General features: G+C 41.7%; 1 protein-coding gene across 10 annotated transcripts in view; it reads left to right on the forward strand.

Moving 5' to 3' along the window:
• The window catches only part of LOC120554149 (receptor tyrosine-protein kinase erbB-4-like), a 300,052-nt gene that overhangs the window by 260,793 nt on the left and 11,371 nt on the right, over nucleotides 1–27,888 (forward strand). For 5 of the 10 annotated variants that reach the window (XM_039792826.1, XM_039792822.1, XM_039792824.1 and 2 more), the window contains exons 21-27: nucleotides 1,712–1,873; nucleotides 5,248–5,323; nucleotides 5,567–5,713; nucleotides 9,357–9,454; nucleotides 9,929–10,099; nucleotides 11,644–11,923; nucleotides 12,879–14,775. In XM_039792826.1, coding sequence (XP_039648760.1) covers nucleotides 1,712–1,873; nucleotides 5,248–5,323; nucleotides 5,567–5,713; nucleotides 9,357–9,454; nucleotides 9,929–10,099; nucleotides 11,644–11,923; nucleotides 12,879–13,714 — 1,770 coding nt within the window. In that variant the 3' untranslated portion in view covers nucleotides 13,715–14,775. Of the gene's footprint in view, nucleotides 1–1,711; nucleotides 1,874–5,247; nucleotides 5,324–5,566; nucleotides 5,714–9,356; nucleotides 9,455–9,928; nucleotides 10,100–11,643; nucleotides 11,924–12,878; nucleotides 14,776–24,674; nucleotides 26,386–27,888 lie in introns of those variants that run through there. The other 5 variants (XM_039792827.1, XM_039792825.1, XR_005638323.1 and 2 more) reach the window with 4 other exon arrangements.

Here is a 27,888-nt window from a genome sequence, read left to right on the forward strand (position 1 = left end):
CTGAACAAGATTGCACTGGAGTTGGACACGGTACAAGAAGTAGATATTGATGTTACACAATTTAAGACACACTGCCAACACAGCCAGTGCCTGTTTCATCTTCTAGTTGTACCAGCTACTTGGTCCAGTAACAGTGGAGAGAAGTACGCTCCTGAAAGATGTCCTCTTAGCTGCATAAATATCGAACAATATTACTTTGGTATCTACAGTAGTGTTAAAATATATGTTTCATCATACAGGAATCAAGAGACGTTGAAAGAAAAAGCAGTTTACATTTGGATGTTGACATGATCAGTGGTGGAATGTAACCGTACTGTACTTTTACTCCATGTACTTAAATTCAAAGTACATGTACTTTACTTGAGTGTTTTCTTTTCATGCCACTTTCTACTTCTACTCCACTACATTTCAGAGAGAAATATTGTAGTTTTTGCTCCACTACATTCATCTGACAGCTTTAGCTACTAGATACTTTACACATTAAGATTTAAAATTTAAATATTTATATAATACTACCAAACATATACAGCTACATTCCAGCTATTTAGATAAACATAAAATAAACTGTTTGGTTGTTATGTTCTAAATTGAGAAATTTTGCATTGAGTACTTTTACTTTTAATACTTTAACTACAGTTTCCGGATGATGCTTACTTGAAGGTCCAGTGTGTGTAACGTGTTTAGTTGTTCATTATCATAATCATGAATATTTACCACCACCATCAATTCCAAGTATTCCTATTGGCTTGAAATTTGACATTTGCATTCACATAAACTGGGGGTAGACGCTCCATATTCATGCGGCATCTTGAAATACGTTAGCAGGTAAGGGACATACAGGACATACTGCTCCGCCTTTTGGGTTTTCGCTGTCACACGATAAACTCACAGGTGCTGCTAATGCTGCTAATGGGTATCGTAGCTTCCCTGGCCCCCGGCAAGTTTGAAGAAGGAAACATGGAGGACCACACACATTCAAAATCCAAATTTCAGGAACAGGAGTCTTCTTCTTCGCCCTGAAAAAGAAAAAGGATATCGAAAAGAGCAAGACACTGCGTGGCGTGAGAGAGTTGATTGCGATATATGATCTCCACGCTAGATGGGAGAAATCCCCACACATTGGACCGGACTACAGATGAAAATGAGCTTTTTTTTACTAACTGTGGCACATTTACATTTTGAGTGTAAACAAAAAATGTCAATTGATGTGCATTGTCCCTTTTAAATAAATAAGTAACATTTTCACTGCAGGACTTTCTCTTGTAACGGAGTATTTTTGCAGTGTGGTATTAGTACTTTTAATTAAGCAAAGGATCTTAATACTTCTTCCGCCACTGGATGTGATGTCAGGTAACTGCATATCAGAAACCTGGAAGTTTTTTCTGTTCTGTACTCTGGCATTGGGATATGGGAAGCTGTTTTGCGGCACATTTTTTTTGACATCTCTGCGATGCTGTTAAAGCTGCCAAAGATTCTCCGTCTCCAAGAGGCGTGTATATGAGGTGTAATAAGAATGAAAGATTGAATCTAGATGTCTGCGTGGGTGTGTGGTTATTGATGACAGTTATGACAATAATTTTATGTTAGGGCTGACATTTAACGCGTCGGCGTTCTCACAATGCTCCAACCATGGAATAGCAAATGATAAATCGCTTCATCATCAGAAGATTCATAGTCATCTCACATTTGTTTGTTTTTTTTCCTCTATCAGGGGATGATGTACCTGGAGGAGAGGAGGCTGGTCCACAGGGACCTGGCAGCCCGCAACGTGCTGGTGAAGTCGCCCAATCACATTAAGATCACCGACTTCGGCCTGGCGCGGCTGCTAGACGCTGACGAGAAGGAGTACAACGCAGACGGGGGCAAGGTTGGTGTAAGTGGCGGCGTGAGCATGTTTTTGTGTGTGTACACTACTTACCTGGCTGAGAGCGGTTTAACACACAGGACTCCGTGCATAACAATGGTATACATACGTAGTAAATAGTGCAAACAAAAAATAATAAAGCAAAAAGTTCACCGATGGTGGCCAGGGAAGGTTGGTATGCTCCAGGGCCAATAGTATTTGTGTGTCTCTGAATGTGTGTGTGCATCTATGTAGCATCTACTGTATGTGCATCTTAATTAAAATTGTATTATACAAACCCCAATTCCAGTTGAGTTTGGACGTTGTATAAAACGTAAATAAAAACAGAATACAATGATTTGCAAATCCTTTCCAACCTATATTCAATTGAATAATCTACAAAGACTTTTTAATGTTCAAACTGATGAACTTTATTGTTTTTTTTCAATTTTTCAATTTGAAGCCTTCAACACGTTGCAAAAAAAGCTGGGACAGAGGCAACAAAAGACTGGGAAAGTTGAGGAAGGCTCAAAAAACACCTGTTTGGAACATTCCACAGGTGAACAGGTTAATTGGAGACGGGTGAGCGTCATGATTGGGTATAAAAGGAGTATCACCAAAAGGTTTAGATGGAAACGATCTGATCAATAGTGGCGTTGCGTTATCACTTTTTATTCTGCGTTTAGACAAAAGCTGACAATTTTGTCTGGACAGACGAGGAGGTGGCACAACTGGGCGTGGACTGGGAGTCCTGCCAGTCAAAATAGATAGACGTATGGACCGAATTTCTTCAGCAGTATCTTGTACCTGGAGGGACGTCCTATCCACACGAGAAAGACGCCATCTGTAAAAGTCAGATGTCATCTAAGCTGAAAGCCATCCGGACCAAGTATAGGCACGCTGTGGATACCCAACGGCAGAGTGGCCATGGGCGAGTAATCACTCTATATTTTGATTTATGTAACAAAATATGGGGTGGGTCGCCAGCCACCACAACAATAGAGGCTGCATAATTTTAGACGGGAACGCGACAGTGGAACGTTTTTAAGATTTCCACTCTGGAGGGCGGTTTCACTGTTTTGCGTTTTTAAGCCCTAAAATCTGATAAAATATTTTTACGTTTTCACTTGCGAGCGTTCTCGTGTAAATAGGGCCTCAGTCGTTCACAAGCAAGCATGGGGCGAGGCTCACCACTTTGTATTCAACCAAGTGAGCAAATAGTCCAACAGTTTAAAGATGTTTCTCAACGTACAATTTAGGGATTTCATCATCTGCAGTCGATAAAATCTACAAAGGATTCCGAGAATCTGGAGAAATCTGACGTAAGCAGCAAGTCCGAAAACCAACATTCGATGCCCGTGACCTTTGACCCCTCAGGCAGTGTGTATTAAAATAGTAAATAAGGCTTCAGCTAATGATGGTAATCTACTCAATATTATACTATTTATGAATCCTTTAAGTGTTAAGTGTTTATAAAATGTCAAAAATAGAGACATTTTTGTCGTTTGTAATTTTTTTTAAAGATGTAACTGCACAAACTACATCACTAGCAGTAGAACAAAAAAGATGACCTGTAAATCCTCAACATTGCCCTGCACATTTGCATGTTTTCATATATACAACATGCCGTAGTACAGTTTGCCTTACAGCTGTGTGCATTTCACATTTTTGTACACTGAAAAATGACACAGCCCACCTTCACACCACGGCCAATATACATTTGCTCTTTAAGACTTGTTTTTAATGCTTGAGTCACTTTTTTTTTTTTTCATCTTTATCCTTTCTTTATCCTTTTTTACTCTTATTCAGATGTGTATTCTTCATTGCACACAGCCTCAAGAGTATGTCTGCACTAAGCCAGCTAAATTTGAAAAAGCATCTTCTTTTCTGCCTGCTCAGATGCTGTGTAGCAGTTAAAGTTAAGAAGACACACATCTAACTTCCTTTGTAATCACTCTTTTTTTATGTCAATACAGCCAACCACAGTATCATTTTTTATTTATGTGTACTGTGCGAAAATGAAATAGGGATTTAACCGACGTCTCAGAGTTTTTTCGCCTTGGTTAACAGGTAGCATGTGTAACCTCAGATTAAATCACTATTTTCTGCTCGCTCACTGGTCTGGCAACAGCAACAGAAAAATGTGCAAATGACAACAGCTAAATCATAAGTGTGGCTGTATTCAAACACAGTAGAGAGTATAATGGAGAGCAAAAGGGGACCAAACAGAGAAAACTGAATAATCGGGCTGTGTTGGTTCCGCTTACCAGATGTTAGCTGATGTTTTTCATTTTCTTGTTTCCAAAAAGAAGAAATTTAGCTTTTTCCTCTTTCATATTGATGTGGAGATCTAAAACATTTTTGGTCAGTCTGGTAAACTACAATTTTAAAGCACTTCATCCAAACAAATAATGCAGCCACAGTTCCAATCAGTTTGTTTTGTTTGGGGACCCAGACTACATTAATCAGAAGCCCCTTCTCTTTCCCTCGCTTGAGGCGCACTATGCAAATTGTCGTGATCAACTCCCTTTATTAAATTGGCTTGTTCATTGCTGCATCTATTCATCTAGAGGCCTGACGGTAGCCACCGCATCTTGAATTTAAGCCGTTACCTGTGGCAAATGAAAGATATTGTAGTCTGATGCAACCATCTGAGTGATTGACTCCATGTGGCTATTCACTGATGCATTGATAAATGAGAGCTGTTGTCAGCAGTTACACATGTACGCCATTAAAAATAGATGCGCCGTGAGAGCTAAATCAACATGAAAGTGGAGGCGCCGTAGCCGTTTCCAACCTGACGCATTTCATTTCCCTTCTCCTTGTTCATTTCCCTGAATAGCAAGCGTGTGCGTCAGGCTCCCACATGAAAGGAGGGGCAGTATTTCAAATGACATATGTGCGTTCACATATGCACACACATGTGTACAGCCGATATGTAAATTATATGGCAGTTATGATAAGGCGACGTGTGGCTTTGTCCTTGTCAGGAATTTCAAAGGGCCCGTTCTTATTACGATTTCACGCACTGTCTGCTGTAAACCTACAGGCTATTGAGATAGTGTGAGACAATTGGCCAATACATTTTCATTTACATGGTGTATCTTAAAAAGCGTGCTCACTATCGATGATCCCTGGGATAGACTGAAGATAAGCAATCACGGTACTTGAGTAGTATTGAGCGAAGCAAAGTATGGTCCATTTCCCAATATCTCACAAACGCTGGATTAACTGATAGGGAAGCTGCTGAACAAAACATAAGATAGATAATATTCATAATGGAAATATTACGAATTTACCAATTCAGGGGTAAATAGATATGATAGATGTCCTAATGAGCGTCTTCTTTTTGGTCTGTTTCATCAAAGATCCTCATCTTTATGTGTCTATCCATCTCTCCTCAGATGCCCATTAAATGGATGGCTCTTGAATGCATCCACTACAGGAAGTTCACCCATCAGAGTGACGTGTGGAGTTATGGTGGGTGGTAAATGTATTATTGGTCATCTGTATGTGTACACGTCAATGTTTGTTCTGCTCATACTTGTGGGAAGGAAAGAAGACAATGACCTGAAATCCTTTATTTGCATTTTTGACCCCTTTATCGGTCTGCTTATCTTGTTCTATGTTGTTGCCTGGCTGTTTGTGTCACCCTGACATCTCTCCCTGCCTGTCTGTCTTGTTCCCTTCATCCCCTCACCCCGTACCCCTCTTATCCTACAGGAGTGACCATTTGGGAGCTGATGACATTCGGAGGCAAGCCATACGACGGCATCCCCACGCGAGAAATCCCAGACATTCTGGAGAAAGGGGAGCGTCTGCCCCAGCCACCCATTTGCACAATAGATGTCTACATGGTCATGGTCAAATGTGAGGAAACACACTTACAAAAGCTCAGTCACACATACATACAGTACACTCACAAACAAGATGGGTATGCAAAATATGTTTTATAAGATGACAGAGTGGTATCCATCTTCTAATCGAACTCTCGGCAAGAAGGCAAATAAACACATTTCCCAAAACCTCAAACTGTTCCTTTAACTGAGAGAAAGATTTATAGATGTAATGACCAGATGTGGGATGTATTTTTTGGGCATTTTTATGCCTTTATTGACAGGACAGCTGAAGAAATGAAAGGGGAGAGAGAGGCAAAGGGCCGCAGGTCGCAGTCGATACCGGGCCCGCTGCATCGAGGAGTAAACCTCTATATATGGGCGCCCGCTCTACCAACTGAGCTATCCAGGCGCCCAATGTTCACTTTTAGCTCAGGGTACATATACACCAAATTGTGCATCCCTAGTATGCACCATCAAATAATTAGTAAATTAAAAAGAATCATCAGTGAAATCAAAAAGCTTGTGTCTTGCAACATATCACACATTTGTATCCATAATTGCCTCAGCCACATGTGGCAGCATTAAAGACAACGTTGCAGAGCAGCACTCCAACTCAGCGAGTGTTATGCAGCATATGATTTTATTTTTTTTAAATCATGTTTATACACCGCTCCAACTCAGTGTCACAGATGAGTTGTAGTTTAATAAAAGGGGTTCATATTTTTAATATTCATCTGATAAGGTGTTATCTGAGCTCAGGGGCTTCGATTCAAGGCTGGAAGAAAAGTTGGTTTGTAAAGACGAGAGATGAAAAACAACAAAAAATACTATTCAGAGAAAGAGATGTTGTTGTGAAACTGATGAGATGCTGGTTTCTGGTCTGCAACATGCAGGCGTATCCTCAGCCAGGGACTCTGCCCACATCCGTGTTCGTGTCATCCTCCATCTGGACCCTCACACCTCCCTCACAGGCCAACGTACCCCAACTCTCCCTCCAGCTCGTACAACCGTCCAAAAACCCGCCTTTTCTTCATCCTCCCCAAATTCTCCCATCTTGCACTCCTTCCCCTGGCTGGATTCAGAACCCTGGTTCTGCTGTGCATGGCTGCGGACGGATCCACCCTCCCATATTTCCAGGAAACAGTCCAGACATACATGCCAATCCATGCTATGAGATCTGCCAGATATCGGCTGCTTGGCTAGTCTTTTTTTTTTTTCCATACACCAGTCTGGTCATTGCTCCACACCGCTCCACCCTTTTCGGTCACTCCCCGTCTTCTAGTGGTGGCTGAAAAATCTTATAAAAATGACCTCACATCAACTTTTCCCCACTGACTTTTTTTTTTTGTTCTCAGTTCTTTTTTTTAAATTATCTACCCTTTTTATTCATTTTTTTTTTTTCAACAAATATTGTATCTGCGCTATGAATATACTTCTTATTATTTGCGGCTTGTAGCTCTATGAATTCAAACTTATTCTAGTGGAGCACTACTGATTCGCTAGGGATGAAGACAGCAGTGAGTGCTTCAAATGCCAAATGTGTTGAAAGAGAACGATGTGATCCAGTTTGGAGCGTGATATCAAAACATATTCCCATGACAAGAAATGTTAGCCCGACCAAAATGTCATATTACCTAATTGTTCTTTTTCCAAATGAAAAACTCCTGCCAATGGCTTTTGACAGCAGAGAAGCAATCATGAAAGCCCTGCAGCCATTTAGCCTAATAACAATGCCAACTGATGGAGGTGAATACATTTTATGTGCTAGGTAAAATGTCTGGACAATTATATTATAAATGCTGGCGAAAGGTATTCCCATAACTTAACAAGCAGCTCCCACATAGTCCTGGTTTATTAGTTATCTTTAATTCGATTAAATAAATAAAACCGTTATTGGTCGCAGAGGGGCGATTCTTGAGGGCAGGTGTCTGATATACATCACATGTTGCATTTTCACTTTTATGCAGTCTATTGCTGAGCACCTTATCCTCTCTACAGGTTTTAAAATCTCCTCCCTCACACTGCAATGCTACAGCACCCTGAAAAACACATCACACACACACACACACACAAACACAAAATTCAAAAGACGTCAGCTGAGTGCCACAGCGGCGATCAGACATAGCCGAAGCAGGTCAAAGACTGAGTCAAACTAGCAGGAGGGTCACGCCGCCCCATCGAAAGCCAGAAGCAAGCTCAGCAATTGGCCGCATTAATTCTAATTACATGTTGACTGAGAGCCGTTGTTTGTGATTTGGTGCGCTGTCACACTGCGTGCCCCGCCGCCTCGGCGCCACCCCAATAAAGATGAAATAGAGTTTGATTGCTGCTGAAGTGATTGCACCTCATTTAGGTAATGTGCCTGCGTGGGGCACTAGACGTGGATATAAGATGAACTGAGCGAAGAAAGGCAGGCGAAATGATTTTTAAGGAGAGCTTCATAGCTTCAGATCGACAGAAGGAAACGTGCATTAGACCACAGACTCTGATTTGAAAAGTTGCATAAATGTAGTGCGGATAAACTGTTATTTCTTGTCACTAGAGCTGTAATCGGACCTTAAAAGTTAGGCCCGACAAGGCCCGAGTCCGACAAGTACATTTTGATTGACAGCCAAATTTTTTAAATTAAAAGGCCGAACCCGTTTACAGCCCGACATTATTCAAATGTGCGCATGCACACCGCTCTTTTGCCTTTTGTCAAGAATGAGTCATTTATACATTTTTTTAACATCATTTATTCATGACTAACGTAGGCTATAGGCCACTTGGAAGTTGGAACAAAGAAATAAAATAAGTCCTCCAGAGGCCAGCCGTTTCCGTTTCACCTCCTCAGCATCCATTTTCGCTCTAATCGAAATGCATCACCTGACCGCTCATTTACCGCGCAAACCCGGAGCGCAAGCCCGAGCCTGTGTAAAATGATAGAAATTAAGAGTGAACCAAAGATCTTCAGCTCTACTTGTCACTGTGGTAGCCACTAAGTGTCAAATAAAGTGAAATGAAGCAATTATATTCTCCAGGTGTTCCGTGGAGCCTCCCTCTAGGATTGCTAGAGGCGCCCAGGCCCTACTTTAGCCATAACTGTTGTAGTATATGCAGTGCAGACACTGAAATTAGCACCTCCGTTTGCATTTCTGAGCTGAGAGACAACCTGGCCTTTTACATCACCTGCAGGAGTCTTCTGTGTTGTCAGTCTTCTGCAGCTGTGGCCTCAGGGAGAGAAAAGTAGAAAAAACTTTTTCCTCTACAGCACCTTAATAACTACCTCTGAGTTGCCCTTGAGCAAGGCACTTAGCCCTTCAAATGTATAAAACCTTGTTAAAGTGAACACCATACTTGCTCGTTCAGTTTTTTTGTTGTATTTTCTACAGAACTTTTTTTTTTTTTTTTTTTTTTTTGAAGATAAACACATACAGTACACATATCTAAGTAATATGTTACATAATATGTTTTCATTGTCTCCTAACCATCCCCAATTGTATACTATAATATTTGTCACACATTATTTGGGCTTGAAATGGAAATATATTATATATTATTTTATTCAGCACACAGAAGAATGGCAGTGACACAGCTGAATCCAATCCAGCAGTTCTACTTAACTGTCTTTTTCAGTGCTGTGGATAACACAAACATGCCCCCGCCTGCTCCATCTTTCTCTTTCTTTCCCCCAGGCTGGATGATTGACGCAGACAGCAGGCCGAAGTTCAAGGAGCTGGCTGCGGAGTTCTGCCGAATGGCCCGTGACCCCCAGCGATACCTGGTCATCCAGGTGTGTTTGGAAGGCGTTTAAATGTTATAGTATCTATGTATATGATATGATATATTTCGTGCGTCATTTTTGATTATAACTGCAGTTAGTCTGCGCTTTGGCTAGTCCACACAGCATTCCAGGATGGGACAGAGCCACGTTGCCGCTGCTAGATAGCCTCGGGAAGGAACTTGTTTTGGTTGTGTAAATCTCAGATTGGACAGATAGTCTAGCTAGCCGTCTGGATTTACCCTGCAGAGATCTGAGGAGCAGTTAACCATAGTCCTCATTAATCCACCGGAGTTTAGAATTCCAACACACAGAAAGCGGAAGGTAACGGACATCCAGGCGAAAAGAGCGACGTCCCGGCGGAATTTCTGGGGGCACCGGAGCAATCCCGGGAAATGGAACACCATGGTCATAGGCTAAATTGCGGCATACCGTCCGTTAAAAGAAATTAATCGCACTAAATTGTGTCACTTGTGTACCGTTTAGGGAGATGACCGCATGAAGCTTCCCAGCCCCAACGACAGCAAGTTCTTCCAGAGCCTTCTGGACGAGGAGGACCTGGACGACTTGATGGATGCTGACGAGTATCTGGTGCCTCGGGGTTTTAACATGGCTCCTCCGTCATACACAACCAGGCCTCGCGTTGACTCCAACAGAGTAAGGACACTGCTTCAGGACACAAAAACATATGCAGAAAACATTCTACACACAGGACATTTTACAGGTTCTAAGCATAAACCTACAGCTTTAATCGAATATTTTAATATAATAACACATTACATCTTCTTATAAAACCCTTTCAAGTCTATCGATTTAACTTTAGCCGCAAAACCTACTATTTTCATTTCTTTCTGGTCAAAAACTGCCCAACTCACTGTCCTCTATTAGTGCTCAAGGTGGTTAAGAACTTGCAATACGCTGATGATTTTCCTCTGCTAATGGCCAACCTCCATCATTTCCATCCTAGCGTGTGTGGCTTAAACCTGGGCTCTTTATGCGCTAGCTCCCCAGGCCCCAGGTTTCATTACTCAGAGCTCCGTAAGCAAATAACAGACGCTCTCTTAAAATGCCAGAGCCGTTTACTAATCGACAATGAGCGCAGGCTCGGCTGTTTGCTCTGCAGCATTCACTACATGTCCCTGGCCCACGGCTCTGCATCTTATCCACCTGTACCCCCGTGACCTATCCATTTTCCTATTTTTTTGTTCCCTAACGAGCCCATGCGTAAAAAAAACACACACACGGTAATCCATCCAGGGTAGTGCATGTTCAAGGTCAGCACCACTATCATGAACTGAAACGCCTTTTGATAATACAGTCCAAAGCCCCTACATGCCCACACAGGGAAAGTAACTTGTCAAAAATCCATCGGCTGGCTGACATTGCCACGGGAAGTTAGTTATTCAGGTTGCGCCGCCGCAAACGCTGTCCAAATACAGACGGTTATCTAATCTGGGCTGATTTGCTCTCACGCTCGTACTTGAAAAGAGGAGGGGATAATGACTGGCTTTGAAGACAGGATGAACAGAGAAGTTTGGAGGAGGGGGACGTTGATTGCAGTGGAGGGATGACAATGGGAGAAGGTTATATATAACAGATATAACCTCAGGACATTTTCTTTTTTTCTTTTTTTTCTTCCGTTGTGTTTTGTAGCTCTGCTTCCTGTAATTGCTGCTGTAGCGCTAGCAGTTGGCAAGAGTCTCGAGGAGTAGGCCTGGGTTAAATAGCCTACGGCAAGCCAACACAGCACCACAAGAAGCCCTTTGCTTCACATGTCATGTTTTGTATTTTCTTGTGGGGTTTTCTGTTCTTTTTTGAGGTCCAGGTGACTGAATCGTAGCTCTGCCTAGCTGCCCTTCACATTCCCTTAAGGCTGATGACTACGCTGTCAGAACTTTTTTGGCAGCTACACGGGTTAAAAGTCTCTCGTCCATTGCTGCAGGTGGCATACAACTGGCTTAAACTGATTCCAGCTTTATGACTTTTGGCATTCACACTGTGTGTGAATTTGTTGTGGTTCAGTTGAACAATATAGACATATTTAGTTTGTTAAACAATGTTGTAGCTGCACAGTGTCATACAAATCATGCATCAACGTTTTCTCAAGGGGTTTAGAACAAAGAAAATAAAACTGCAGTTGGCTCAGTAACATCTGAAAGCATGTTTTATTGTCTCTATTCACAACCCACTCTTTGCCTTAGAACCAATTTGGCTATCGAGATGGTGGTCCAAACCCTGCAGAGGCCTCTGTGGCAGGTGCTCAAGCCTGCGTTAACCAGGATGCCACAGGTGGACCGGGTCCGGCCCTGGAAGACCAACGCTGTAACGGGAGCCTGCATAAGAAGAGCCAGGCCGGGGGAGAGGATAGTGGGGGCCAGAGGTACAGCGCTGACCCCACCATCTTCTTGGGGGAGAGGGCGACCAGAGGGGACACTGATGAGGACGGATACATGACACCCATGAAGGACAAGAGCTCCTCAGGTACTCTAATTGTCACCAAAAAAAACAACCAGTGAAGTCTGGTTAATTTTCCAGATCGCTTTTAACAAACAGAATTGTTTTGGAGAGGCTAAGAATAAATCCAGGTAGAAATTCTTGTTGTAATGTTGCCCAGCGGCATTTTAGGAGTTGAATTTAATCCACAGCGTAGTGTAGATAATACTAAACTTTGAAATAACGTTACCTCACTAAATTAATTTCATAGAAAGCAAAGTTGCACATAGATTAACTACACCACAATTTTCTGTGATGTTCCACAAACGCAGAAACACAATTTAAATGTAAAACAAGTGCATCCTGTATGTACTACGAATTTGAGCCTAGTGCACCTGTTGCCTGTTCATCTCTTTGCTCATTCACAGAGTAAATATGATCTTTTGTAGTATATTCTGCCATTTTGCCATTTCATTTCATTCCATTGATTAAAATTCCTACCCAGTATCCGTCAACTGTGTATGTCATGTTTTGCCTTTGATAATATTTCTGTGCATCAGCTCTTGCTCTTGCACTACCGTCTTTGATTTTTGAGCAGCTCAAAATATAATAAAGCCTGCAGCAAAATGCATCTGATGCAATGTCAAGGAGCGTAAGAGTGGGCAAAATCAATAGGTTTCGCACCCCACTATTATAGCGCTTGGAAGCAGTGAAAAGGGTCATTTGCTGGCATTTTCACCCCTGGCAGATGGAGTTTGCAGTGCCAAAGAACTGCTGGCATCTTGCCCGTCTGGTCCTGAGTGGCTGCCATTATCACCATTATCATCTCCGTCTTCTCCCCTCATTAGCGAGTTATCTCTTTCTCTTCCTCTCTTCAATTTCTTTTGTTTACTTCTCCCTTGATTTGATTTCTATGGATCTTTTGTTTGTCTGTCTTATTCTCTCATAAATTCCTTTATCTCTTGTTGTCTTCCCTCCCTCCCTTTTCTAATCTGTGCTACAGAATATCTCAATCCCATTGAGGAAAACCCATTTGTATCGCGACGTAAGAACGGTGAGATCCATGCCTTGGATAACCCGGGCTACCACAGCACACCCAACAGCCAGCCCAAAGGAGAGGATGAGTACATCAACGAGCCCCTATACCTCAACACCTTCCACAGCCCCGCGGAGCTGTGCCTGGAAGCCCTGAGGAGAAATGGTCTGCCCCTACCCAACCAGTCCTCTTCTTCCATCCCGTCTTCGGGCTCCCACCTCCCGCTTACTATCCAGGCCAGCCTGCCCCACTACCCCCTCCCCACGGCCCAGCCCTCTCCATCTGGCATGCCTTGCCACCACGGCCCACCGACCCACATCCTCCATGCCCACCACACCATCAAACCTGCAGGACAACCTGGCAATCCAGGTGGCGGCTCCGTCAGCCAGAGCCAAACAGGAACTACTGCCCAAGCCCAGGTGTGCCAGTCAGGTACCCTGTCCACTTCGGCCACCATTGGGCACGGCAGCCTGCCAGCATATCAGATCCATGCTACCACGCACCCAGCCAACACTAGCCTGCTGAAGCACGGACAGACGTCAGCTAAAGTCAGCGGGAAAAAGCTGAAGGTAACCTTTGACAATCCAGAATACTGGCAGCACAGCTTGCCTCCCAAATCGTCTAACCAGGCGGTCCCTGACGGCGCCCAGGGCGGTTCCACCAACGCCAAGCTGTTCTATAAGCAGAATGGACACATACGGCCTGCGGTAGCTGAAAACCCTGAATACATGTCTGAGTTTTCCCTGAAATCTGGCACCGTCTTGCCACCTCCACCCTACCGGCAGCGGAACACTGTGGTCTAAATCGTTTCACTTGACAAAAGTTCCCCAATCAGACTCTAGCCTCCAGCAACCCAGACATCCTCTCCGGTTCCACTGTTCCACACAGAGGGGAGCGGCCACAACCAAGAGGCCCCAACTCTTTCCAAATAACGTGCCATCTGCTGTAGCTGTAGCGACATCAGAGCGATGTGGACCGAACTGAGCCAGGCAGACCCAACTCAAACTCACGCACCTTTACTATAGCCAATCCAGTCCATTTATGTCCTGTAGATAGAGACTCTGTCACTGAAAATGTGAAGGTTACGTTAGTTTTTGGCATACAACGGACACATGACTGTCACATAGCAGGGTGCGTATCGTGTTGTCCCGGCAAGGCAGAACACAATGGCGTCAAACAAGATGGATTCAGCTTATGGGACCTGAACTCACTGCCAGCCACTGTGGTGTCCAATTCATGAAAGGAACAATATGTTTTATTATTTTTCCCAACATAAAGGTTGGAGGATGAACAATATGTTTCTAAGGGTTTCTGAAATAAGCAACCAGACCGAGAAAATGGAGAGTTAGATGTCAAGATATCTTGTTTTGTGAAGGACCTTATATGAGTGAGGCAAAATGACTGAAAGGGTTTAGTCAAGACATCCAGTAACGTAAAAGAGGGAGCACTGAAAGCTCATCAATCATATTAATTCTTTTGCCTATAGGATTATACTGAATATTCTCAAGTTTACCATCAAATATGTGAAACTCATCTCATCTTTCTACTGTAACTGTGATACTGTGATTGCCAGAACTACAGTGATCCCTCCTTTGTAGTTTGGCCATGGGCCGCTGTTTAGTTGTTTTTGGTTGACTGCTGTCTTGGAAAAACTGACAAAAAACAACAAAAAAAATACACTGTAAACATTTTTATAAACACTGGTGTCAGTGCTGAGAAGATGGATTTTTATACACTGGTTTTCCCATTTAGACCATGAAGCTACCTTAGATTAGAGTACAGATCTTTGTATGTGCTGAATAGTAGGACCATCCATAAAGCAGCTCAACTCAAAATGGTGATAATAGAGACAGAGTGAGGGAGAGAAAAACTCTCATAAATAAGACAAAAACAAACTACCCTAAATTTTTTTTTTTGTGTGTGTGTGTGTGTGTTTGTGTGTTGTTTTGTGTTGTTTGTGTGTGTGTCTGTAAAAATGTCTGTCTGTCCATAACTGTCTAATGTATGTCCTCGGTATGAACTGACTGTACTTCGTCTGCTCTGTATATCTGTCTGACTTCTGTGTGTGTGTGTGTGTGTGTGTGTGTGTGTGTGTGTGTGTGTGTGTGTGTGTGTGTGTGTGTGTGTCTGTCTGTGTGTGTGTGTGTCTGTCTGTCTGTCTGTCTGTCTGTCTGTGTGAATGAGCCAAGCGCGTATTAGCGAACCACTTTGGCCCCACAGGCAACATCTGTGGAAAAAAAAAAAAGAGATGTGGCAGAAGTCGGTGATGACACGGTCAGCAGCTTCAGTACCGCTGCTAACCAACAGTCAACTCAACACTGGTCCGACCACAAAGGTTTCCACCATATGACTGCTGTTAAGTAGAATAAGTTTTTTTAATGTCTTGGATCAAAAGCTCATTGAGTGGCCCAACAGCACCAAATCTCTAGGAGATTTCCATCATTCATCAGGCCATTCATCGATGGCACTTTGTAAATCAATAGCCTGGAGTAATGATTAATTATTTTTTTTTGGTCTGAGGTGGCCAAGTGACCTGCACAGTTTTAAACCATTACGTTGTTTAATTTAGACAAATGATCACAGACAAAGATGCAAATGATAGTTACGTATTGTAACTCCAGATTCTATGAGTATAGGCTTCGCCCTCTAAGAGCTATTGCTATTGGGTTTAGCAATAGCTCTTAGAGGGCGAAGCCTATACGAAATAGAGCCACATCTGTTGTAATTAGACTGACTTAAAGTTTGTGATAATGGGGCTGTCATTTGCTCTTTAGCAATTGGCAGTGGTTGAAAATCCAATTGTTTGATATTGTTGAAGGACCTTGTTGCCCAGAAGTCAGAACCCGCCAGACTACTAACCTACCAGCCTCGTTTCCTAGAAATTATGTTCATATTCAACTCATTTGAAACAGCAAATCCGTTTCAAGGAAAACACAAGTGCCCCAATTCTTCTGTTGCCTAAACTGAACCGCATTCAGGATGCAAACTCTGGTCTCGAGTGGCAAAGGATATAATAATACTAATACTGTAGAACACTGCTTGCCCCTTTTACACTCAAGGAGAATTGTCCCCACCCTCACTACTGATGCCTCTGCAGGCAAACTTCCAGTCAATGCTGCTAAAAGCGCTGGTGTTACAGACATTATTTCTTCCGCCAAGCCATACAGAAGACCTGTGGGTGGGAAAATACTAGAAGAACTTGCCAAACTTCAAAGATCAAGGGGGAACATTTTGTAATGATGGTTGACCTCAGAGAGCCTCTTCCAACAATCACATCTTAGCTCAATCAATATGAACAAAATGGTGTAGTTTCTGAACCTTTAGCTTGTGTTCCCAGCCATTATCTGTGCTTTTTTTTTTTTTTTTTTTTTACATTACTAGTGTAATTACTATTTATCATTCTGCTATGGCAGACCCCTGTCCAAGCTGTTTTCTCGTACGTAGGATATTTATTTAGTGTATTTTAATGCTTCTTCTGTGTGTGAAAGTGTTCGTCTTAGTAAGCTGTATATTTTTGCTCTCCCCATGGAGCACTTTGCTCAAACTCGCGGGTAGAAAGAAAGATTTTCCACTCTTTCGTTACTGGAATATTCAGCTGGTTTGTCTTGTCATTTATCACTTCAGAAAGCAAAAGCGTTCGCAAAAGTCTGAGGAAGGTGCTGCGTCCAGGAGTCGACAAAGAAAACACTCTCTTTCGGTAGCGCTGACCAGCTTCTAGACTGTCCTTGTTTCCAGGTTGTTGTTTTTGTCTGCTTCAAACAGCATTTAGAATCCTGCTTTGATGAAATTGTGATTATTTGATGGAGTATTTTGTAGTCCCCTTTTGGAGCTCTAATTTACTGAAATAGAGACGGCATTTAAAATCAATGTGAAATATTTATAGCGCGTTTGAGCTTGTTTATACTGAGCGATGGAGGCGTCTGCCAAATCTGTGTTTCAAGAAGAAGAAAAAAGGAGAAAAAAAACAAACGCCTTGGTGTCTCTCTTGTTTGGTCTAAATTATCTTGAAGACCCAGGCAAAATATGAGTTTGAATCGAGAATAGATTAACACTGATGAGACGATTGGCCTCACATGAAAGGATGACACTCCGCAACCCACCGCTTTCAATTGAATCTTCTCGAGAGTTCATTTCCAGAAGAGGAAGAAAAAAAAAAATACCGGTAGTTTGTCAAATCTTGTCAAAGGCCTTGGTTACTGTTTTTACACCGTCTGTTTTCTATTTGTGGAAGCAATCATTTTTCCCCTCTACTGACTAATATCTCATTTCAGACATATTTCACCTTGGCGTTGGACTGTGTTACCTGCTGCTATTTGTCTCAGCCCTAAACACTTGTGTGGCTCATGGCAGTTCAAGAACACACCATGGCGAGTGGTGTTTAAGACTGATTCCTTTTCTTTTTATTTCTACTTTTTACCGTTTCCTCCGAGCCAAGGTGCAGAGGCATGTAGCCGTGTTGTACTGAAGTGCATCCTTTAATATTTCATACCAACCATATAGGCTGCGTTAGACTCTAATGTATAGTACAATGTCACCTTGCATGGTACCCAAAGTGAGTGTTTTACTGCCCTCCACCTTTTGTATCTCTTCATTTGATTGACAGTATTATATTTTGATTTCGGCGTGGGAGAAAAGAACCCCGATTTTCTTTTCTTTTTTACTGAATTCAGTAGCACAAACTGGGAATCCTTATTTCTGAAATCTTTCATGGGATTTATTTTTTTTTTTTTTGGTGTACAGTACTCTGTATAGTCATTTATTATTGAGTCATTTCCCATATTTTAAAGGCTGTTTTTCTTCAAGGAGAAGACTTGAATCTATATGATTTATTTTTTTCCACTATTGTGTTGTTTACTGCACATTATTGAACATGTTTGTCATTCTCGCTAGTTGTTAATTGCACAAATCATCGCATTCATTTTCTGTGTTTAAATGATCAGATCAGTAAAAATGTACAGAATCTTTGGGGGTTTTTTCCTCCAAAACGTATCTAACACACTTCAACAACAAATGTGAATAGTATTTTTATATAAAGCACTGAAATGGCCAACGGGGGGAGTGAATTTGTAAATACAGGAGGCAATGCTTTGAATTTATATGGTCTTCTCTCCTACTGCTGTTTTCTCCTGCTTCTAACAACTTGTACAAAAAGAGCCGTACGTACATATTTGCTTTATGTAAGTGTACCTTTTTGACTAATGGGAATCTGATTTTAAAAGTGCTTGTTGACCCTTTCTCATGTGAAACTCTTGTGAAGTCCCCCCTTTTTTTTCCCCCCCAGAGCTTTGTGGCTGTCCTCCCGTAATGTTTGAGTTTTAACCCGTTCTCACTCCAAACTCGTAAAATACGGACGTTTGGGCAGTGGCTGTCAGCGTCTGAAGCGACGGCAAAAGCGCCCTTCAGCGTGTTTGTAGAACGTACCGGGGAGAGCAGCATGTACAGTACAGGCCAAAAGTTTGGACACACCTTCTCATTCAATGCGTTTCTTTATTTTCATGACTATTTACATTGTAGATTCTCACTGAAGGCATCAAAACTATGAATGAACACATATGGAATTATGTACTTAACAAAAAAGTGTGAAATAACTGAAAACATGTCTTATATTTTAGATTCTTCAAAGTAGCCACCCTTTGCTTTTTTTGATAACTCTGCAAACCCTTGGTGTTCTCTCAATGAGCTTCACGAGGTAGTCACCTGAAATGGTTTTACCTTCACAGGTGTGCTTTGTCAGGGTTAATTAGGAATTGTTTCCCTTATTAATAAAAAAGCAAAGGGTGGCTACTTTGAAGAATCTAAAATACAAGTTTACATGTTTTCAGTTATTTCACACTTTTTTTTTTTCCTAAACCCAACCGTCCCGTTATTCGTGCGTCGCACGGAAACGTAAGCCCACCCACGAGCTTTTCCTTAACCTAAGTTTGTCAATAGTCCCGACCAAGTGTGTTATATGACGCTAAAGGAGCCTTTTAAACGTCAATAATAGACAAAGGCCGCTGACCAAGCGTCCGTATTTTACGAGATGGGAGTGAGAATGTGTTGTCAGTTTAGGTGAACACTGTAAAAGTGGTAATGGTGGGTCCTGGGTGGAAGGGTGTCCAATCCACCTGGTGTCTCTGTTTCGCTTCCACAATGCCTGCCATGTTTTTATTTTGTCACTCAGTAATCAGAACACCCCAGAACAAGCGAAGAATACCTTTCTTTTGCTCTTTATTTCTTCCTCTTTCTAATGATCATACAACTAAAACCAGTGCCGCCACCTAACTTAGGTAACCTAGATAAACTAGTGTTACCTTCTTCCGCTTACTTTCTACCGGAAATATTACTGAGCCACGTCTGACAACCTCCTCCTCCTCCTTTCCTGAAAGGCAGGGCACAGCCTATTTCTCCGTTTTCATTTCTGATTTGTTTAGCATGCTGTCAGAGGAGACATAGTAGAGAGGAAGGCATTCTCAGTAACTCCTCCTTGCCCACATTAGCTTTCCATACTCCCCGTGTCCCTTTATCCGAGACAGTCTCGTCTCGTGCTGACCGTCTCTCTGAGTTGTTTGAAACCATACCCAAAGCTTTATATCATAGAAATACCGTTCCTCATGTTTGTTACATGAATCTGTCAAAAGTATATTTTTAATTTAATATAAATAAAGATTGATTCAGTATATGTTGTAGTAATGTGGTGGTGATTTTGTTGCGTGTCTTGACGCAAAAAAAACAGCAACATCTAAGGCCCCCCACTCTTAGATGTTGTTTTTTTTAAAGGCTAAGTTGGAGTGGATGCAAACACGTGCAAGAGGAAAGTTGTGGATGTTCTTGATGAACACGCTTGCTGGCAAGAGTAAACAAAAATCTTGTGGATTAAATTATTCTCAAAGTGAGGCTGTTTTGGATAAGGATTATACCTGATGTTCGGAAAAGCACTTTCAGAATGTGTCCAGATTTGCGTTAAAGTAGCATATTTGGAACATCAGCCACGTCGAGGGACCGTAAACTCAGCAGGGATTCCGTGTCTTGCTCAAAGACACCTCAGCAGGGGCGCTCCGGAGCCCTAAACCTAGATCCCAGTGCTTGACATGCCATCCCGCTGCCTGTAAATAGAGCAGAAAATGAAAAGCCCCGTTTGGTTGCTCTAATGCTCACTCTAACAGCTTTAATAATACAGTTTAACAGATGGTGTCTTTAATTAAGGCGAGAAGCTCTCGAGTTCCAGCGTGCTTATTTTGACCTGACTTCTTTAGATCAACATTACAGCAGTTGCACTGGAGGCGAGGTTCTGCACCGCACCACACTTTCATGCTCAAACGGACTTGCAGATGAAGACCAGCTGCATCAAAAAGCTCCGCAGTGTTCTCCTAGCCTCCTCCAAAAGTTCGCCTCAAATAGGCTAATAAAGTGTGGATATAACATTTTGCTCTCATTTTTCCCCCTCGCCCCGTGCTGCGCTTAGTCCGCTGTTTACCCAAGCGTTGGTTATGTAAACTGGCATAGGCAACATCGTTTGCTATGTATGCAGCGCTCCTCCATTGCTGCTGCATTCCCAGGCTTTCATTTCCATCATAAATAATACAAAACTGTCCAATGGCAGAATATGAGCTTTCTGAAGTCACTGCTATTAATACTAATAAGGCGATGGGGGTGCTTTGAGTAAACACTGTTTATGAACTGAAATCCCCCTTCTTTTTTTCAGCTCCTTTTTTCCCCCTCTCTCCTCTGTCTATTAGTTTCCTCGGAGCACTGAGACTCAATTAGTAAGCACATTGAGTTCCACCATAGTAATTTGGAGAGGGAGCCTCTGCTGCAGTCACACTATTTGAACTATTTCCAGTTATATGCACTTAATAGCTACTTGTTCAAAATCTATATTAGGTCCGCCCGCTTGAATCGCTGTCCAAAAAAAAAAAAAAAAAAAGATTCACATTTTCTATGTAAAGGAACATTTAATTGATACTTACTCACTCCCTTCCTAATGTTGAACTCGCATAATAGACAGATTATCTTGAACATTAACCACACTTCCCGACAGGACTTTGTACATTATCACCCACACCAGACAGCAAAAGGGGGGGAGGTCACTGTTAATTTGGCAACTGCTGTATAACCATTTGTCATTGTGTTACAAGTCTCCTTTGTAGCCGTTCTTCCAGTGAAGGCCTGCTGTCGCCGCCAGGAGATGGGGTTCAGCTTCATCCCGGAGGCCTGTAGCAATTAAACTTACAGCTGCCCTGTACACCTGCGACAAAGCTCGGTGATGACAGCTCATCGCCGATAGACCGCTGCTGTTTAATTGCAGTGTGTCACCTTGACGGTTTAATCCACACACCCTTGCAGCAGAGAAGTTTTGAAATGGCTCCGCGAGCTTGAGATTCTTTTATATTATAGCCTCGAGTTTGACCAGTGTGTTTGGAGCTGCAGTCATAAGTACTCTCCTCAGGACTCAAAAGCCCTGGAAATAGAATTTTACGGTCCTAGGTAGGATTGTGAAGATCCAGGACAACTTCTCAGTCCCTCCCCCCTTTCCGTTAAACCCCAAAACGGTCTCCTAAGCCTCTGCCCCCACAAGGGAGAATGAATGTGTGTGCATGAGCAGTGATTGACACGCAGTTAGACACACACACACACACATCCGGCCCTGATTAGTGAATCTGAACAGGGAGTGCTGTTTTTTTGCAAATCGCACTACAGGCGATTTTCTTTTTAATTACCTACTTCATGTAGTTCTACTGGAACATAGGGTCAATTTCAGCAAATATGACCGAAAGTTAGTTTTATAAGTCTTACCTACTGCAACTTAAAAAGGGTGATAGAATGCAAAACCGATTTTACCTTGTCATAGTTAAAAAACGACAGTTTGGAGGGTAAATAGGACATATATAGAACCTCCAAATTCCATTGACATCTCTTTCCTCTGCAAATCTCAAAATTTGAAACTGCTGCTGAAAACAGGCGAATCTCAACAAAGCTCTTAGATGACCTCAACTATGTGGCTGTATCTTATTTGGCTCTAGTCTTTGTTACGCCCCAACATTTACATAGGCTACACCACTGACCTGAGGTCAGCTTAGTCTTCTGAATCTAGGTCACGCAGATCTCAGAAATTGTATATGTTGTTCATCTGCTATTTAATTACTAAATTCACTTCTGAGACTTTTTTATGCGAGAAATCAAATATGTAGAGGTAAAATATGTGCGGTTTTACGAAAATGGATGGCTAATTGCAAATTTTGTCCGTTTGTGTGTCGGAGTTCAGCAGGAGCTCAGCAGGCTAACGTGACAGCGGCCGGTGCTGCCTGGCCGCCCGGCGTGTCCTCCTTCACAGACCCCGGCCCGCTGCGAGCTACAGGGATCTCCATCACGGCCGGCAAAAGGGTTAGCTAAGCTTTGTAAGACCTTAGGGTGGCTGTAATATAAGTGGCGTGATGAAATTCAAATTGTAAATATATTATAGTTATGCCGAAAGTGTAGCTAGCTAGCTAGCCGCGATCTTTACCCATAGGATTGAAGGGACACTAGCAGCTAACAAAACCCCTCACATTCACAAAAATGCATTAAATTGAAATTGGACACAAGTGTTAGCTTTGTAAGACCATAGGGTAGCTGTAATATAAGTGCCGTGACGAAATTCAATGTGTAAATATACTATAGTTATGCCGGCAGCTGGCCAGCTCCGCAGAGCCCCGAGCCCCGGTAGTCCAGGAACACAGAAACGGTGACTTTCTCCTGGGTATGGAGCGCAGTGGGGCTGCCGCTGTCTCGTCAGACTGTGTGGAACTCCTATAGTCCGACACGTCTTACCAAATTTGCAATTAGCCACCATTTTTGTAAAATGGCCCATATTTGAGCTTGATTTCTCGCATGACAAAGTCTCAGAAGTGAATTTAGTAACGAAAAATTGCAGAGTCTGATATATGAGACCTGATGTCTCATCTCCAATGTATGTGTATGTGGTACGCTCAACCAATCAGCGCGCAGCTCATCTAAATATTCATGAGCATACCATATTTGGAAGAAAAGCTCTGTTCCAAATAGGGCCAAAACACAGCGATGCATAAGGGCCCATAAAATAGCAACCGGCCATTTTCAGCCCAAGCAATGATACGTACCTCTATTAGGAGACCTTAAGGAACAGTGTGAAATACCCTATATAATCATTCTATCACCCCTTTAAGCCACAAGAGTGAACTTTAATTTGCTACATGAACTGACAGGCCCTATTTTAACAATCTAAGCGCACAGCGTGAAGCGCCTGGCGTGTATGAATCCACTTTTGCCTGGTTAACGGCGGAAAAAAGGGTCCGTGCGCTAGGTACATGGTTCAAAAGGGTTGTACTTAGTGTCTTCATTTAATCATAGGTGTGTTTTGGGCGTAACCTGCAATAAACCAATCAGAGTGTCATCTCCCATTCCCTTTAAAAGCCAGGCGCGTTTGTGCCTTGGCGCATTGCTATTATGATGGCGCATTTGCTAAGCAGGAAGGAGAGATTTTCAGGAGAACAAACTGGTCTGCGCGTGCGTGAAGTGAAGGCGCGCGAGCAGATCATATCATAATACTATTTCACATTGTAATATTTTTATTTGTAATCTTTTGCATCGTTTGTGTGCTGCTGCTGCTCTTCCCTGTGTGTGTAACAAGCATAGTGTGCGCGCACTGTGCATAAACCTATGCGCATTTTACTAATTTGCTGTTAAAATGCTGCGTTATTGACTTTAAACCAGGTTTTTGTTGGTCAATGGCGCCATCACTTCCCGCTGGCTCAAGATAGCAATACGCCAAGAATGCACCTGAACACACCTCCCTGTAAGACCAGCACGCCCACGGACGCACAGAGGGGCGCAGGTGCATTTGCTATTTAAACGACGTTGGCGCTGGACGGGAAACTGACAACTGCGTCTGTTTTAAACTAGCAAAGACACTGGCGTCGGGCTTTGCGCTGCGCCGCGCCGGGTGCAAGATAGGGCCCATTATATTGATATTCTAAACTTCAGATGGTGTTTTTACATTCTAATAACATGGAAAATGCCCCTGGTGTCACGTAATGTGTGTTGCTTCCATAATGTGGTTAAAGATATGAAGCATAAATCAAATTGATCTTATCCGCCACAAGGCTATATCTGCCCGATAACACGCAATTTTGTGAGTTATGTTTCCTTAGTTGCAGGAATTCCGCGTAAAATCGACATATAATCATGAAGAAAAAAAAGACAGACTATATATATAACCACGATTTAGCTCTGATGACTTATTTCCAGTTACGGTAAATATTGACAGCTCAGGGTTTTGGATTTGAATCTCTTCCTCTTCCATTAAACTCCAGACCGGTCAGAGCCGTGATCATTATATCAAACATGATTTCTCTGAATAAAGTCAAAATAAATCTGAATGTAGTCCTGTCATTTCAGCTGGTTATTAATAGAAACCTAACAGTCGATAAATATTTCAAATTACTTTTTATGGCCTTAGATAAGAATTCAAGTAAATCACTGAGTCATTAGTATTTATCGGCAATCATATCAAAGCCAAGCAGATAGTGCATGGTCATCAGTCAGCAAAGAAATGTGTATTGCACCTTTGCAAATGAACACTGTGTGCAGCAGTTATCTACACTTTAGATCTACACTGTAAGTTATGTGAATCTTCTAAAATCTTCACATTGACTCAATTGCAACTTAAGAATTTAAATATTAAACTCATTCATTTGAAACCTGTTAAACGTGAATGAACGATGCCCATTTGTAAATAGAGTACACTTTTCTTCAACACTGTTGCAGATGCCGGATCAGCGTCTTTCCAAAACTTCCATGCCTGAGGCTCATACAAAAGTCTGGGGGAAAGACAGACCCAAAGAGACCTATCGGCAGCCAGCCAATGAAGACACTCAGCCCAGTCTGTAGCTGAGGATTACCATGCAGAAGAGGTGGAGGAGGAAAATGAGACGAGAAGAAAACTTCCCGTGAGGCAACTTTTCCACACGGCATAGTAATCAGGGCAGAGAAGGCAGCTGAGGAGGCAGTGGAGTAAGAGAGAGAGAGAGAGAGAAAAGGCAGAATGGAGGTAAAGGTTGAGCACAACAGCCCGAGGCAGCCTGTCGAGGGCAGAGAGCTGCACAATATCACCTCTGAGAGGGAGAGACAGAGAGCGTACGGTATAGCTGAAGCTATTGACTAAATAACTAGGAACAATATTGCTAGATGCTCGAGTTCATAAAATGGTCATAAAAAAACTTGCACAACATATAAATGTGCTCCAGTGTTAAACATAATCTTCTTCTGTGCAAGATTACATAAGCAGGGGTTTGGCAGTAGTCTTATGCTGAGTCATGCCACAAGCTGTTTACTCAGAAGATCCATGAGGCTAACTATGACACGAATGCACGAATATGTACTCTGGTCTTGTTACTGTGCGGTAACTTATGGTTGTGATACAATCTGCAAACTATTGCACAGCTACAATAGTCAAATACATACAGTATATCTGCACATTCATTTTACAAATTTAGTTTTTTTTTCCTGCATAGAGGAACTTTTGGTGCCCCCCCCCCCCCAAAGACATTTTAGCCAGCCCAAATGGAGAAAATCACCAGCGCCAAAATGACAAGAATTGAGATTAAAAATAGCAATTAAAATAAATAAAATAAATGTGTTTAAGAGCAATTTACCAAACAACAGGTGAACAAGCAGAACATAAACTTGAATATGAGAGCTAATCTCAGTTTTATCTCCAGAGTCGGGCTGTACCGGTCTCTCCCGGTAACACTTATATATAACCATCGAACCATCAATGAATAACCATCGCTAATAAATGGTAAATTGATAGTTAATAAAACTTAAATTAAGTTATTTTACTGTTAACTAACAACAAATTGATAATTAATAATGTTTACTAATTATTAAAACTAATAGAAAAGTTATGCTTTAATTTGTTATTTTAAAAGTTTATTGTTCACATCAAAACATTTTATATATTATATTAACTTATTGTTAATGATTAAGAAATCGTTTGTGAACCGTCAGTAAACATAATTTGGATGTCTATTGTAAAGTATGAGACAGTATAGACAGTGTGAAAAGACTTGGAAGTAGCAATCTTGCATTTGTAGTATCATATTTTTGCAAGCTTGACGTGTATAGTAATTTGCCAGAATGTTGATTCTTGATATAGAAACATTACTACTCATTTTTAGATTTTTTTTCTAATACGAGGGTTCTGTTTTATATACATAATATTATTGTTATTAACATTATTTAATTATTTGCTTTCTATTGGCACAGGATGGAAGTCACCTGCTGCCAAAAATGGAATGACGTTATCAAATTAAAATGTTGTTTTCCATTTGTGTGCAAATAATTACTGTAGTTACAAATGTTTGAAAAGCAGTGTGTCATCATAATACATAATTACTTAGCCAAAAAAGATTTTAACTATTACCAAATCATTGTCGGTGTACTCAGAAGCATAACACTGCCATGATAGTGATTCTAAGTTGAAATGATGTTGGCAGGACAACCTAAGCTTGAAAATAAAATGTCTAACTTTATACATTCATACATTGTAATTTGAGTTATGTCCTGTTATAAGCTAATATAGCTAATCTAATGAAAACGAAATGGTCTTTTTCAAATGGATGCTTTTTGTTTCTAGATTACCTTTTGAAAATGAAACATCAGGCACACCGATGAAAAATTAAATTTCAATCAATTTCAATTGATTTAAAGATTTCATTTTACCATTGGCGGCCTTGGACTTTCATATTCAGAACATCTAAAAAAATAATTGTTGATGCTGTTAAAAAAACACAGATAAACCTGTCCACCTACACACACACACACACACACACACACCCTCATTGTTATGCAGTTGCAAGTGTTTTTTTTTTTTTTTTGTAGCTTAGTGAGGATTTTCAGTGAAAGGTATCTGACTTTTCTTTCTTTGTTCCTACAGTGACCCTGCGCAACACACACACATATACACCCACACAACTACACACAAACACACAGACTGGCCTGAGGACGTAGATGGAGAGCTGTAATTTCCACAGGGCCCGAAAAGTCTCTCCATCCCTCTAAACTCAATCTCCTCTCTTTCTCTCTCGCAAAGCTACTCACTCTTACAGAATTATCACATATATGGACATGCACACACACGAACACACATGCACACACAAATAAAGACAATAAATCGCTTTGCATTTCTTAATTCAAAACTGTATTGTACTTTAACTAAATGCACAAATCTGTATTTTCCATCTCCTTTTGGTTTCCCTCTTAACTGGCAACATTAAACCCCCCCCACCCCACCCCCACCACACCCAATTCCTCTCTCTGTCATACGTGCACAGTCGATTACGTTTCAAAGCTCCCAGACAGGGAGGAGAGAGATGAGATTTATGCCGGGTAAATCACATAATACTCCTTTCTTATGCTCTACTGGGCTCTGGTCGAGCCTTGAACAAAGGCCTGGAGGTTTGTAAGGATCTCTATCCTTTTGTGCATGTGTCAACACTGAAGGATTGACACTGCAAAAAATGGAGAAAATGATAGTTTTTTCGTTCATGACCACATGAATCTGTGTCCAAAAAAAACTATTCTGTAACCAAATAGTCCCAGGTTTGATTCTGGCAAATGCACATCCATCAGTCTCTTCCCACGTCCTGCTGTTTTTTTTAGTGAATGCACCGAACCCCTATCTGCTCACTCCATCATACGTCGCTGTAGATAATAGCATCAGCTAAATCCCTATCATGTAAAGAGGCCTGGAGACGTCCAGATGGTCCATAGCAGCTCTATAATTTGTCAAAGAAAATGATGCTGAACAGTGTATAAAATTAAGCAAAGACAGGCAGAAAGCATTTCTTCTATTTACTTGATGGGAAATGCTGTTGAAAGATGAGGCTGGCAATGCTTTGTTTTTTTATTCTATACAATACTGCCATGAAAAAAAAAAAATGAAGCCAACAATTTAGTTTATCTAAACTATGTGACCGAG

This window comes from Perca fluviatilis, chromosome 24 (assembly GCF_010015445.1).
Source record: "Perca fluviatilis chromosome 24, GENO_Pfluv_1.0, whole genome shotgun sequence".
Classification (NCBI taxonomy): Eukaryota; Metazoa; Chordata; class Actinopteri; order Perciformes; family Percidae; genus Perca; species Perca fluviatilis.